Here is a 15,253-nt window from a genome sequence, read left to right as displayed (position 1 = left end):
ATTACTCTTAACCTGAAATAGAAACAACCTCAACATGTAACCGAAAGCTTGGAGAGGATGGCTGCATGAAAAGGACTTTTTACTTATTCTGCAGCATGAGTCTAAAGTATGTATAATCCACACACTGACCATGCAAGTCACTGCTTTCTAAAACATAAAGGCTGTTCTCTTAACCCTTTCCTTATCACTTAACATGAAACAGTAACGTTCATTATTCATTAACAATTTTGCATATTTTTTCTCTTCTGTAACTTCTGCACTTTACTATATATAGACACATTTTAAATATACTGTTTCTGAATTATTTGCCTTTTCCACTATAATATAAAATGTTAACTTGATTTAAAAGCCACCTTAGGTTTCTATGACCCGGAAGCTTAACGACTGCCAATCCAATTAATATTTTGCATCTCAAATATACCTTCAGATCCAGCTTAGTGTTTATAGGCTCATGGGCTTGAGAAGCTGACAAGGTATTTATTTCTGATTTGACTGTGTGCTGAGTATCCTCTGGTTGCAGCTTCATAGCATGGTTATCAGCAGTGGATCCAATTCCGAAGAAATCCAGTATCACTACCCAAGTCTGTAAAGTTATTAAAACATCTAGACAGTTAAAATCAACATCTACACTACGGTTAATCTTTTCATAGTGTGAAGAAAACTCAGGATGTTTCCTGTCCACTAGAAATATATTGATATGAACCAATGAATCATCAAAGTTACTTCTTCCAAAAGGCAACTTGGATCTGTCCATTGTTGGAGAAGGAGGTGGAGTGAGAGGATACTCAGAATCAGCATCTTCTTTCTGCTTCTTACGGGAGGCACAAATTGGTCTTTGGTATAGCTGAAAGACATTAGGTGCTTCTTCCATATGGGAAGGTAGAGAACGTGGCATATCTGGATATTCTACATTGGATACCGAGGGGCAAGACTGAGAAAGATATTCCTTGTGTGCTAAACTGGATGGCTTCGGTGCTCCACGGGACACCATGAGATTCTTATACATAGAATCTGGGTTTTTTTCCAGAAGATCTTCCATTAGCAGAGAACGCAAGGCAATCTGAATAGATAAAGTCTGAGGATGATCTTTAGCAAACTCAACATCAAAATCCTGAAACTTAAGGCTGACAAGGCCTTGTGCACCAAGTGTTAGATCACCACTTAACTGAACCTGGAGCTCTGAGATATGAAAGTTGGCTTGAATCTGAGTAAAAGAATTCATTTCCCTGATAGGCAATGACTTATTTGGAACAGAGGAGAAACCAGAATGGCTGAATAAACCATTTTCCTTCCGCTCGTTTGAGAATTCTGTGCCCGTACTATGAAGTGATGCTGAAGGAGAAGTATGACAAGTTGAAGATACAGAAGCAGTTGTAAATTTATTTAAGTCTTCATTGTAAATTAAATTATCCAGAGTTTGCAGAACTTGCTCATATACATGTTTTGCTAACACCACCTACAACGAAGAAAAAAAAATCATAATGTTAGCTCTCTATATAAATAAAATCAGTATGCACGTTTTTAAAAAGCCTCACAAGTTAAGTGGAAAGACAGTGGCATTTCAAGCCACACATGAAGCCTGTCCACAAGTAAAAAATAATCCAAACAAGGTACAATGCAAAGCTGAAGATCACCACTCTTCTATATTAACTTTGCAAGATGACATACTTATGGAAGCATACGAGGCATCCCAATACAGGATAGCTTTTTTCCTAGGTAAAAAGTATCCACACATGGAGCTAATTTAAAATAACTTACCATACAGGCTAGCCTTAACTTAGCATGCTGAGATGACACAGCGCTACATGAAAAAACATTCTAGTCATCATTGCTTGTCTGCATAATTGTAGATGTTTCAGTTTCCTTTATGTAAAAGCTCTGCCCCTGCTCCTTTCTTTGTAAGTATTTTTTCCAAGAGAACAGCATTTCAATTCTTAGTTTCTGCTAGAACAAATAAATACACCCTGTTGGACAGTTGCACTTATCTCTCTTCCCTTTTGTGGTATGCGTGCAGGGTAACTAAGAATTAGACCGATATACAAAAATGTCTAAAATGCCTCAAAATAGTATTAAGTTTTGATCATTGTTGTCATGACTTAGACTGGGACTGCTAATCACATGTAAAAGGCTCTGACCCCTAAACTACCCACATCTTAAATTTGGGGAGATTTGCCTGAAAAATACTTATCTTCTGTGCAGGGAAACAATTTATATTGATACTGAAAGTACTAGTTTATAATACCTGAAGAGGGTTGACAAATTTCCCCTCAATCTTCATAACACTTGATATTCCAAAGTCTTCATTACTCAGAGGGAAAGTCAAATCCAAATCTCTCTCTAGTGGTATCTTCTCCAATTTAAATTGGATGGTGGTGTTATTCAGAATGTGGAAAGCTGTTAAGAGGAAGTGGAATGAAAACAACATTACCACAGTATAATCAGCAAACTGATTATTGTATAGGAACTGTACAGCAGAGATAACACACTGGCTATTCAACTTACTCAGAATTTCTCTCTAATGCTGAAGTATGTATATCTGGTTACGTATCACTAAATTTCTGCATGAAAAGCATCATTCATCATTATTTTTGATTAGGAGGTTTAAAATGGATATAAATAAAAGAGAATTTGCCTACTAATTAAAATTGAGTAGTGTATTTTATGGTGGACAGGAGAGAGAGAGCATATAATTGGACACACAGTCAAACATGCATTTTCAGTACTATCTACCAGTCATACTAAAATAACTAAGAGTCCCCTGATAAACATACCGTGGCCTTTATGTAATGATTCGAAGAAATCATAGCGCGTAAAATGTGATTCTTCCTGACTGTTAATACTGGCGGGACCTGAAGAAGCATGCAGCCCATGAGATATCTCACTTGCAGACTCTTTCTTGCTCATAAACTGACTGCTATTTAAAGAATACATTTTAATATCTTTGATTTCAACTTGCAGTCTGTCACTTGTAGAGTCATCTTCTCCTGGTATGAAATTCTGAATAGATATTTGTCCTAGATGACCTACTAGCAATTCAGGGCTGCCTGGTTTTCGAGGTATTGAGACAATTGGCGATTCAATGTTTACATTCAAAATAAGTTTAATAGTGTCAGTTTTGAGAGGTGGGGATCCAAATGCATAACCTTCATTATCTTCTAGGTTGGCAATATCTCTTGATCGTGGTGTTGTATCAAACAGGGAAACCATTTCACTGTATTCAGCAGTTTTGGTTGCCAGGACTGTAGTAACTTTTGATGCTGCACTTTTCAGCATGCTGCGGAAATTCTCTTCCAATTCATCCATTGACAAAGTCAGTTCTTTCAAAAATTTAGCTGAGTGGTTGTAGTGCAAAGAGGCCATTTTGAGGTTAAGAGAACATTCTTCTTTTGACTTCTCCGCAAAAGTGAAACTTAAAGCATCTGGAAGGCCACTTCCATCATCAAGCCTAAAGAATAAAGATTCAAAGTAACCTATATCACTAATGAGATTTTCATACCTTACTGTATTGCCTATACTGACAACATACTGGTTCTTAACACTATCTTGTGTCAAATCCATAAGGTGAAGACATCCAAGAGAGCCATTTACATCAAACTTACTACACATAGAGACATGAACTTTGGTGCCACCAATACTTGCTGTTGCAATTTTTCTGCCATATTTTTCTCCATTTGTCATGCCAACTGTCCTGAGCAGGAGTATATTTAACCAGTGAATATCCACTGCTACCTCTGTATTCTGTACATAAGTAGACTGAAAGGTTTCCTGTGCCCTATAATCTCTTTCCAAGTCTGTCATTAAAGGCTGAGGACTAGAATCTTCTTTCTCCTTTGGGAAAGATTTCTGGAGAAACCCAATCAACTCAACAATAGTCTCCGGATTAAGGATGATATCCAAATTGTTCACCTGCACAGAGATCACCTGCAAACTGCTATCCAAATTCATTGATGGGCATTCTGCACTGACAAACTGACACTCTAATTTTATCAGGGACTCTTGATCTTTTCCATTGTTACCAGACGAAATATTTGAGGCTGCGGTGCATCTCTCTGTCAGACTAGATACATCAAAGGGATGCGCGTCATAGGGTCCATAAACAGGGGACTGAGCTCTGCTGTCTCGAAGACTTCCTGTGGGTACATCAAAACTAAGATTCTTATGAGAAGCCATCAAAAGATCAAAATCTGTGCCATACATTTGCATAGTATCAACTAGTAACAGGCCATGAACAGTAAGGGACACTTGTGCATCGTATGGCCTTTTCACAAAATGCGCATTGGTGCCAAAAACCTTGAGTACAGAGATATATCGTCCATTACTTTCAACACCCAACTGCATACAGTTGACTTTGAATTCAGCCAGAAGAAGCTGAGATTCAACAAGAACTTCCCTAGTATGCTGCTCTAGCATTACAACACTCTGTGTTAGATTCATTACAGAATCATGCAAGCTGCCAAGCTGGTCTACCTCTGTAAAAATCTTGTCTTTCCCTAAATGTACAACATCTGAAGACTTAGTTTCAGATGTACTCAGCTGTGTACAACAGTTCTTCAGAGCTGATATTTTATCTTCATTAATATGAATTTTCAAATCTGGTAAACTACCAGACAAAACAGCTCCTGGGTATTTTGGGTCAGATGTGTATATCAATCTGCGCTCCAGTTGCAGGTGAACATTGAATTTTTCCACTACATGAGTTGGACCCACATCGCTATCTTGAACGTGTTTCCAGTTGTCTTTCACTCTGCCAACCATGATCTGAAGATCCATAAATGAAAGTGTGTATCTCTCATACATTTTTTTACTCATTAAGTGTGCTTGTAGCTGCTCTTCGCTTATTTCCGCTCCAGTTAATTCAGATAATTTGGTACCACTATTAGTGCTAGATTCTGGCGGTGGAGTAGTGGGAGGAGTTGCAAGAGGTGTTTTATATTCCTCATCACTTAATTCATTGACTTCTGATGAAAAAGTATCTGCATTCCTTTTAGCTTCTTCTGTGGATTAAAAAAAAAAAAAAAAAAAAAAAAAAAAAAAAGTTAAAAGAAAAGTATTCTCCCCCGTGGGAGAAAATCCCTCCTTGGATGTTTCCCACTATTACCAGATCATCTTGTCTGAAGTTCTTATTTTTTAAACATAGAGTTTATCCAGTATGGTCCTTGCCCCCTTGCACTGTCACTTTTTCTTTTCTTGACAGGAAATCTATTACACTTCTTCCATGTGATGCAGAACTCAGTGATAATGTAGTAAAGAATCTATTAAAAGCCACTATTGTCTCATTTTTTGCACCTACTTACTGTTACTACAAGATTTATTCTTAATCAACGTCTGTTTAAAAAAAAAAAAAAAGTTACTTTGCCTATGCAACCCTTTTGACAGCATTTTGGATCTGATTCTAAACTACCCCAAAACCAACTAAAAACTAATTAACTGCAATATATTTCTGATCAGAATTCTGTGTCCAATTAACTTTATTGTCTAATAGTAAATTTACATTTAATTACCACATGGGAAGATTTTTCCTACTCTACAAAGCTGGAACCGAAAAGAATTGTTTTTCTTCTACCTTTACACATAATGAAAAAAAAAAAAAGCTCAAGCTACTCAAAAGAGCCCAGTGCCTCACTTTTACAGTAAAATCCAAATCTATCTTCTGTAAACAATTTGTTTTCTTTTTCCAGTTTGCCCTATTATGGAAGTTATTAGAAACAAAGCTTTTAAAACCTTTCAGAGATGAGTTGGTGCTAGAAAAGATTTAACGATTCAAAAACATCCAGAGTAAGATCAGATCCCACTGTAGACAAGTTTGGTCTTGACAGTTTGACTTTCACTGCTCTACAGAACAGTTCATCCTGCAGCAGTACTTTAAAAAAGATCCCTCTTTCAAATGTTTTTAATGTCTCCTCACACAGAGCACTGCTTAGCTAGACTTTTAAGTAGGTCTAATTTTATTTAGAAGCTCCACTGGGCTCTCTTTCTAATTTTCATGCATCGTTTTCCTAGCAGGACAGCTTGTTTAAGCAGCAGTGATTCTAACTTCTGATACAAACATGGTACACTCATTTTCCTTTCTTTTTTATTAGGCTGGCTGGAGACACACGTGCTAGGAAGAGATCCATACAGCTACAGACTTGGAGGGCCTACTCAAAGTATCCTTTCACTGGGAGCACAGTCCCAGAAAAACATTCTGAATCCAAATCTTGCACCTCTCTAAGCCAAAATCTTACCTATAGCACAACACACTAGCTGCCGGACACACCAGCTTTACGTCTGTTCACAGCCTTGAACAAGTATCACATATCACAGGGGACCCTTTCATTTAAAAGTTAATCCTAAAAATCCTGCAACTCTATCCATATACAAAATGCTAAGAGTAGGAAAAAACTCATAAGACATCTTCACTTTCTATAACGGCACAAAAATTTCTGGGAGAAGGCATAAAGAAAAGGCAGCAATAATTCTAGAACATACCTTGAGAATTGGTAAGTAATATTCTTCCCAGATCTACAACAACTAACACTGGATCCACAAATTTGAAATCATCAGGAAAGATCACCTGAGGGGCAGAAATATCAAGGCACACTGTCCAACTTTTGCTGTTTTCCTGAAAATTAAAAAGAAAGAAGAGAGTAGCCCCCAAGAAAGAGGTTCCCTCACATACAAAAAAACCCTATACCAAATATATCAATCTAGTTAGCCATTTTGTCACCTTAAGAGCCAATCTAGCTTAAAGAGATAGCTCTTTAAGCTAGTTGTCCAGACTCCCATGACAGTCAATGAAGAGGTGCTTCCAAGAGATGATACATCCCACCTTAAGATTGCTGAGATAAATCTCTCTTTGGAGAGGCCCCAGCTCTCTCTACTGAGAAGAAAGTGAGCCTACCTGCATAGCTTTGAAAAGACATCTACCTTTTACATGACTAACGCTGGATCATAAAAACATCATCAAGGCTCTCCATGAATAAAACGTGCATTTGACAGTGTTTTACCATACATTAAACTATCACTTTTACAGCACAAATATTTTTAATTTCACTGAAAACAAACCTCAGCAAACTTCTATTGCATCAGCATAGTTACTTACACAAGCTAAGGATTAATGACACTGATAGATATACTAATAATATTACTTGACAGCTATTGCATTGATGAGTAAAGAACAAGTAAAGGTGAAACAATTCTCTAAGTCAGAAAATAACCTTCGAATAAGTCACACTCAATTTAGGTTTGATGTAACAGAGCAGCACTGCACACTGGAGCCAACAAGTCAGCATAAAATCACCTCAGCAACAGGGTCATGAACAGGAAAATACTGTTCTGCCATTAACTACAACTGGTTTGCACTAAAAAAAGTCATTTCTTCACAGCAAAAAGAAAAACTCTATATCTATATATAGTGTTACAGACATGAGACTTTTCAAGAGAGCCTAAACAGCTTTCCTCAGCTTCCACAGAAACTTACATTTCATAAGTGGAGGCAATATATTTTATTTGACGAACTACTACAGACATAAGGGTAAGTGGGCTTTCAGACCCCTAACCCCCCATTCAGGTTTATCTGTGGAAATGTTTCATCACTACCTTAAGGCCAAGATGGCTATCACAACAACACTACCTGTAAACTTTACACTTTAGAAAAAAAACAAAAAAACCAAAAAAAAACCTCACTCTTCTGGGTTTCAATTCCTAAAATACATGTCAAGAAAGCTAAACAAACATTTTTGAGGAAAAAATAACACCACCAACAAAAACTTACTATGAAGTCTCCCACTAGTAAACGATCAATAGTTTGCCTGATTTCAGCTTTTGTCTGCATTTTCAGTTTGTTGTACTGTCTTCTGGCAGCTTCAGCCACTCTTGCCTCTAGCTCGGATTGATATCCGAAACCTGCATAAGAGATGCAAAACTTACTAGATATAATTTTGTTCATCTGCTATTGAATCAGGGAAAACAAAGAAAAGAACCAAAAAAACCACCAAAATTTATTTTGAGTTGACAGAAAAATCATTTCAATTTTAGCAGTATAATGTAGGGCAGGAAAATGTAAGAGTGGAAAGCCACTGGCTCTACCTACAAACCAGCTGCTTCCCAGAGAAAAAAGGAAGTGTCTAAGCACACAGAACAATTCCCAAACCTCCTTCTGGTTGTTCGTATTTATCAGACCTTCAGCTTGAGTTCCTGATTTGGGCAGGGTGGTGGGCAGACAGATCAGAAAAGTGTGGGTATGTATGGGGGTAAAGAGGGGGAAATTCACAATAAATTTTCTTAGAAGTCTGTGGAACGTGTAGGCAGTCCACTTCCTTAAAATTCTACCCACAACACTTACAGAATAATCTCATCTTGTGTGAGGAGATAATTACTGCTATAGTAAGTCTCATCCATACTTCTATGCTTGGTAACCTAAATCTTTCGGTATTTTCAGAAATCAACAGAAAGAAAATGGTGTATTAAGAACTGTGAAGTGCTGCTTATTCTCATCTTTTATCTCCTCAGAAACCAAACTTTTACAACTGAACTGCAAAAGCAGTCAGTTTATAATGCCACAGACTCCCAAACCTTGCTTTCTTTAGAAGCTTGGGGAAGATGCACATTTAGCATTCAAAAAACAAGCTACCTCAGGCAGCTATTAAAAGGTCAGACCTGATCTAAACAACAGATGAGTTAAAACAGGAATTAGAACACTGTTTCCCCTATACAGTTACTACACTCTTGTTCCCCACCCACTTCCAGTAGAGCTTAAGGAACCAAGCCTCTTTATTTAGGTGTTTTAATATAGGCAGCATGAACATCCACTGTGTGGTACAGCAGCAACTTGCAATTTTTAAGTAGAAGTTTCAGGAGTTGGTCTGAAGGAAAGCCCTTATTCAATTAAACCAAAAAAATCATCAAGAGAAGACTCAGAGTCTTCCTTAATTTGAATTTACACTGAATTTTTTTTTATTAGTGCTTTACACTGCTAAGAATGAGGGAAAAGAAGAAAAAAGATATAATACAAAAAAAAAAAAAAACAACTTTAAAGGTTAACCTGAGGTATGAACCCTTCCCTTGTAGAAGAAGTCAGCTACTTTCTTAATGGCTTGTGGATTGTAAATAATATTCAAAGGTCTGGTATTGACTTCCAGGCGCCTCTCAAAATTACTGTGGACTGGATTTCTTTCATAAAGCATCTCAAATACCGGGGCATCAGGATCTATAACTAAATAAAAACCAAGTTACAAAAAGCAATTATCAAAAAAAAAGAGAAACCCCAATGTATTTAAAATCTAATTCTAATTTTAATTGGTACTATAGGAAGAAGTTTTCTTCTCTAAAAATTCTTCAGTAACAGAAAAAACGTGGAAAAACAAGTAAATCAGCTTCTACAATCAACACAAGTTAACATGTTTGTATATACAAAAACACTTCTGGAACTGGGGCCCTACAATTGAACTCATAAAATAATAATTTTGCTTTAACAAACAAAACAGCAAGTGTAACTCCCTTGGCCTTTTTTCCTTTTTTTTTTTTTTTAACTCACTTTCTCAAAAAAAAAAAAAGAAAAAAAGATAACTTGCATGCAGCCATATGTCTTAATAAAGCTTGAAAGACTTTCTTATAGAATTTGTAAAAGGCATTTGAACTTGAAGTCAATGATTCAATCGAAATTTCTCGTTTACAGGAATTCTCATATGCTTGTTTTGGTCAAACATAAAATGAAATCTTTACCAGTGTTTTGATTAGTCACTTCTGAGGACAAATTTTGGAGACCAAAGGAAGACACGCAGCCAACCTCTTTTTGCTGAGAAGAATTTAGAAAACAAACAAACAAAAAAAAAAAGAGATCATTAGACAAATCAAACAAGCCACTTGATATAAACAAAATTAAAAGTGTTTTCTGTATTAGTCTTCTGGTCACTTCCTAAGTGAATTGTATGCGTAATTTAGGATATGCTCTTTGTCTTTATGTAGTCAAACAAAGAAATACGACTATTTAAGAAGCAATTGCTATCTACACATTTAGTAAACAGAATGAAGTTTGAAATGTAAATTTCAATCACAATTTACGCCTCTACAAACTACAAAGTATAACACCACACTGGAAATTCTCATGAAATTTAGACTAAAACTTTGTTTGCTCTGGAAGAGATATTTAAGATATCTTCAGCAAATCATTAGGGGGGGAAAAAAAAAAAAAGAGTTCTAAGTTTTTGCTTATAGCCTAACAGCATGCAGGTGAAATAAAACCTTTCTTGGACCAAAGAGCTTTCTGAAAAAAGAACAACTACTACTGATTAAGCAGCAATGCTGGCTGTTCAACAAATTATTCTTCCCAACATATGTAACTGTAAAGTTAAAGTTATGAGCATACACAGCAAACAAGGAAGCGTTCTACGATGCATCCTATACAGTAACTTATCAAAACAGAAGAATTTTTTTCACCTACAGGATTAGGGAAAACAAGAACAGGAAATATGGTCCCTTCTGTTGCCAAATCCCGCAGAAAAAGACCACCAAGCTGAACTTTGAGAAGGGAAGAATTTCTGCGAGGAAGGGATTCTGCTAAAATCTTTACACCTAAAAGATAAAGACATAAAATATTTTTATTCCTTTTAGTACACAACACAGCTTTTATTTAAATTTTATGGATGACAAATATTAACAAACTAGTCTGTTAGAAGTGTTTATGTATCTTTGTTTCTAGGAAAAAAAAGATTAAATGCTGAAGTTTGGGATACAATGATTGTGACGCATGTATTTCTATCGTTTTCTTCCTTCACACATAAGAATGTCTAAAATTAGATTTCTGTGTTAAAGTCATTCAAACATCTGAAGAGAAAAACATCTTTTCATTTGATACATCAATTTCAGACTGGTTTCATACTCTCATCCCAAACTTCATTTCAGCATAGTAGTTTAAAGCCTTGAGAGAGGTCTCAAGGTGGACAAAGATTTTGTCTCTTTTGAGAAAGAACGATCAGAAATTAACCTAATACCTGAAAACTCCAGCTGCATAAAAGCGCTCTCGCCAGTATGCACCACCTTCTTCTCCTTATGCAACAGAGTGACAGAGCCACCTTGCAACTGGAGATTTAATTTAGCAAAAACATGATCTCTCTTTGTAAATGTATTCATGCTAGAAGCATCTGCAGCAGGATCAAAAAATTCATCTGCACCTAATTAAAAACAAAAAAGCAACTGATGTTAAATAAGTGAAGTTTCAGGAAGACTACTGAAGAACAAAAAGGTTTCTCAAATTCAAGAGTAAAGATTTCCCCAGCTCTACAGAGGGGGAAAAAAAAAGGAAAGAAAAAACAAAGCAGATATACCTTCTTCCTTAACAAAACAGTATATTCAGTAGGACTCTTCTATTTCAATTAAGGTAGTGTAAGCATAAATTGAAAAAGATTCCACCAATCCATTGCTTTAACTGGTATACCCAGTCACAGCACAGTACGCGCCCACCCAAAACCCCAACAAAAAGAAAGTCCCAAAGCTCTTTGCCATAAAGATCTGAAGTACGGGAAGCAAACGTATTTCTTGTATCCCTTTAAAAATAAGTGGGTACAACAGGTACTGAGATTTTTGACAGGTAATTAAGGCAAGGTTTAGACAGCTCTGTCGCCTAGGTACTTCAGCTGACACATGCACAATCTTTTAAACAATACAGAAACAAAGCACTGTTTTGGTTCATCTTTACCAAAATGCCTTGAACGGCATTAAAAACAAATGAACAGAAAACCGCACATTTCCATACCTAGTAAGTCTTCTGGATTCCACTGTTCCTGGGGGTCAGGCAGCAGCCCTTCAAAAGGTTCACCTTGGTAGGTTTGCTGACTGTATCCATACCAACCTCCCCATCCAGGAAACCAGGACTGAAGATACTGTAGCATTCCAGTGCTACTGCCAGGTGCAGATTCGGCTGTAGGACAAACTCCAGGGGAATCAGGCAAAGGCTCTTTAACACTCTGGGTTTGAACAAAGATACACACATTAGTGCTAATAAATGAACAAATATCTCAAGTGTACAGAAACATCACCACAACAATATGATTTCATCTGTTACTTATTCAGCCCTCAAGTTCAGTTAATCTGCAGTGATATTTTCAATCAATACTCCAACAGCTGCTATCCTAATAGGCTAAGAAATAGCAAACATACCATCAATTAACTGCTGCATATTCATAAGTAAAGTCATATGGAATTATTTAAATCTTAGTTTAGAAACACTAAGCCCAGTAAGAAGTCATTTGACACATGCTATAAAACACAGCTGTTTAAAGCAAGTAACTGTATTTGAAAAAAAGATGACCCCAGACTGTAATAGAGATCCATAAGTATTTTATGAAGTGTGCTCAGAAACTCATTCACACAAGGCCCAGCTCTGTCATACTCGTTCTGGTTTTCATCTTCATTCTCTGTTTTAAAGATAAAGAATACTTATCATAGAAATTCTGGCAAGGATACTATCAAGGAAGGCCTTCTTTTGACTAAACAAGAGTTCACTGTGCAAGTGACAACAATAAAACTGGAAGAACTGAGCACTGTTTGCAATTTTAGCACTGATATCACACTCCTAATTCAAAACAAACCCCAGCTAACACTTGCTAGCAGAACAGAACACAATACCTCAAAATAATTCACTTCAAGATTCTAAATATGAACATGTTCACAGAATGTTTCTCACCTCAGCTAGTTCATGAAATTTATCATGAACTATCTCATACAGTATCTTCAACTCCTCATAAGTTTGTTCATCCTCAATACGAAGCATTTCTGCCTGAAAAGATAAAAAAGGTAAAGTAACCGCACTAAAATAATGTAGTATTGCATTCACGAACATGCCAGACATCTGTGCAGTGAATGAGCTGGACATTTGTGGAAAAATTAACATGGCATTAATGACCCAATCCAAGTTTCTATGCACAAGGAAATAAACAGAAGTCATTTCAATTTCAATTGTTTAATTCAATTCAATTCAAATTGTTTCAATTTCAATCAACATTTCAATTGTTATTTGAATTGTAAAATAAAGTATTTTAACATGGTCTGTACTGATTAACAAGCTAGTTGAATCATAAGTTTTCACAAACAAATTATTAAAAAAAAAGAAAAAAAAATGGAACAAGGAAGTAAAAGACATTTTTCTAGTCCAATATTATTGTCCTTGCTGAATTTCACAGCTCTGCTGAAGACAATACATAGCATATGAAAGTAAAAGTCTCATATATACTCTATTATGATTCCCCATTTGCCAATGACTATAAAATTTCCAGTACATTGGCCTACTTCTACAGTTCATGTTTATATATAATCCTTACTTGCGTTGTGTAACTTAAAGTGTCACTGGAACCACCCCTGTGTTTGAGACCGGTGAGGTACATGCTGCCCTGAACTGTTTTAAGGAAAGTCCCAATAGACCTAGAAATAAAAAGCAGCTAATTACAGGATTTTTCTCCTTCTGAAGTGGAACACAGATTTATTATTGGGGGCACCTTTCCTCTAGAACTTCATCTTAAAATCAATTGAAACTGAAGCACCCTCAAACACAGTCAACTAGCCACACATTTTTCCCCACCTTATCTACAGTACCACATGGGTGACCTGTAACACTTCTGATTTTTAAATACTTTCTGAGTCTATAGAGAACAAGAGTTAAGAAAGTATCTGGCAGACTGAACGACGTGAACATTCTCTGAGTGTTAATGCTATATTTGGTGAAAAACAGTCACAACTCAAACAAAAACATATTTTTGTATCGCTATGGAAAAAGTTAAGAACCCTGCCACACACAAACCTCCCACAACCCCAGGTTTCAAGCATTAAAAACTCAGTTTTGGTCAAAAGACAGTTTCTTCAGCGAAAATAACCTGCAGTTAAATTGAAGATGTGTTTACACTAGAACAGAAGAGATTTCAAATTTGAAAAGATGAAGCAAATCAAACAGATGATGATTAATTAACACTGTAAAAAAAACAGACAGACAAAAACCCTCTCAGGTCTAAATACCTCCTCTGTGGTAGACAGTGGTTCCCCCTTCAACTTGCTATAATACATGTCAGTGTAAGATACTGCATCTTGGGCTCGATGCAACGCAAACTCCCAGGTAGAACGTCGTCTCTGCTCCCTGATCTCCGAAAGATTAGCATTCAAAGCAAAGATCCACCACTCTCGGCAGCTGAAATATTTAAAAATTATGGTATTACCAATATTTCCAAAAAATTAATATATGCAAAACTGGTTAAAGGTCTAGGAAAGGTTCAGCAACAAAACTGAGGGCAACTGATCAGAAAAGCTATCAGTTTTAGTGATAGCATACATGGTCTAGTTCTGTAAGTTGTGTAGCATTAAATACTGCTCTGTGAAGTCCCCGTTACTTTAGCGGGATTTAGTACAGCTGTTACGTATAGGACATAGTCACCAAAGGCAAAATATTGAGTTAGACAGACGTTCAGTCTGAAATGATGTGATCTTTCATACACTCTATTAAAAAATCACAGGAAAAGTTTAATTAGAGCTCTTTCCACAACAAAAATTTCAGAACACCCCAGCATGTGCATGTGGGAAGAACTTACAATTTAATTTTGATTCCTGGAAGCTATGGCAGGAGGGCTTAAAGCCTTAGATAAGAATAATTTTACTTTAAGTATGAATTACGTCTAAATATTTAAAACTGATTTATAAGGTAGGGGAACAAAACACGAAAATAATCATATATTAAAGTTTCAGTTATGTACTTCTTCTTTGCTCTTTGTCTTAATTGTAGTCACCTAGTTTTTTAATATCACATTAATTCAACAGTGCATCTGTGGATATACTTACTTCTCTGTTACTGTAACTTTTGGCCTCCATTTCCTGAATTTAAGCTGTCGTTCCTTTCTAGCCAGTTCCTTTAAAAATCCCATGATCTGTTGATACTGCATCTTTTAGTAAAAGAGTACAGAGATCAGTTAGGCAATGCAGGAGTGCCTTCCAAATCAAAAGGGGATAAAAACCCCTACGGGCTTACTTTATTTGCATCAATGGCCTGCATATTCTTTTAGAATTAAGGTTGATGTTAACCATAACTTGGTTTTCTAATGTTGCATATCTTCTCCCAGTAGCTAGTAGTTTGTGTGTGACATTCAACTTGCAGGCTTCCTTATTTACAAACATATAGAATGAAATCTCTTTTCAGGCCAGGAAAACAACATAACATCAGCTGCTACTGTACATTCTACAGACAAAAACCATACGCATCCCTCCTGGTACTACAGTAAGCAAAAAAAGTAGGTTTTGT

At 36.3% G+C, this 15,253-nt stretch overlaps 1 protein-coding gene across 4 annotated transcripts in view; it reads right to left on the bottom strand.

Annotated features, from left to right (window-relative positions):
• VPS13D (vacuolar protein sorting 13 homolog D) overlaps positions 1-15,253 on the bottom strand; it is a 119,376-nt gene that overhangs the window by 95,742 nt on the left and 8,381 nt on the right. For 2 of the 4 annotated variants that reach the window (XM_064525624.1, XM_064525625.1), the window contains exons 10-22: positions 14,797-14,897; positions 13,984-14,152; positions 12,662-12,754; positions 11,732-11,942; positions 10,971-11,150; positions 10,421-10,551; positions 9,703-9,775; positions 9,023-9,193; positions 7,754-7,884; positions 6,469-6,601; positions 2,772-5,000; positions 2,243-2,394; positions 422-1,456 (exon numbers count right to left, since the gene is read on the bottom strand). In XM_064525624.1, coding sequence (XP_064381694.1) covers positions 422-1,456; positions 2,243-2,394; positions 2,772-5,000; positions 6,469-6,601; positions 7,754-7,884; positions 9,023-9,193; positions 9,703-9,775; positions 10,421-10,551; positions 10,971-11,150; positions 11,732-11,942; positions 12,662-12,754; positions 13,984-14,152; positions 14,797-14,897 — 4,809 coding nt within the window. The remainder of the gene's footprint in view (positions 1-421; positions 1,457-2,242; positions 2,395-2,771; positions 5,001-6,468; positions 6,602-7,753; positions 7,885-9,022; positions 9,194-9,702; positions 9,776-10,420; positions 10,552-10,970; positions 11,151-11,731; positions 11,943-12,661; positions 12,755-13,983; positions 14,153-14,796; positions 14,898-15,253) is intronic. The other 2 variants (XM_064525623.1, XM_064525626.1) reach the window with 1 other exon arrangement.

Source organism: Dromaius novaehollandiae, chromosome 24, assembly GCF_036370855.1.
Source record: "Dromaius novaehollandiae isolate bDroNov1 chromosome 24, bDroNov1.hap1, whole genome shotgun sequence".
Classification (NCBI taxonomy): Eukaryota; Metazoa; Chordata; class Aves; order Casuariiformes; family Dromaiidae; genus Dromaius; species Dromaius novaehollandiae.
Note: the sequence above shows the minus strand (reverse complement) of the source record. Positions and strands in the feature narration are given on the sequence as shown.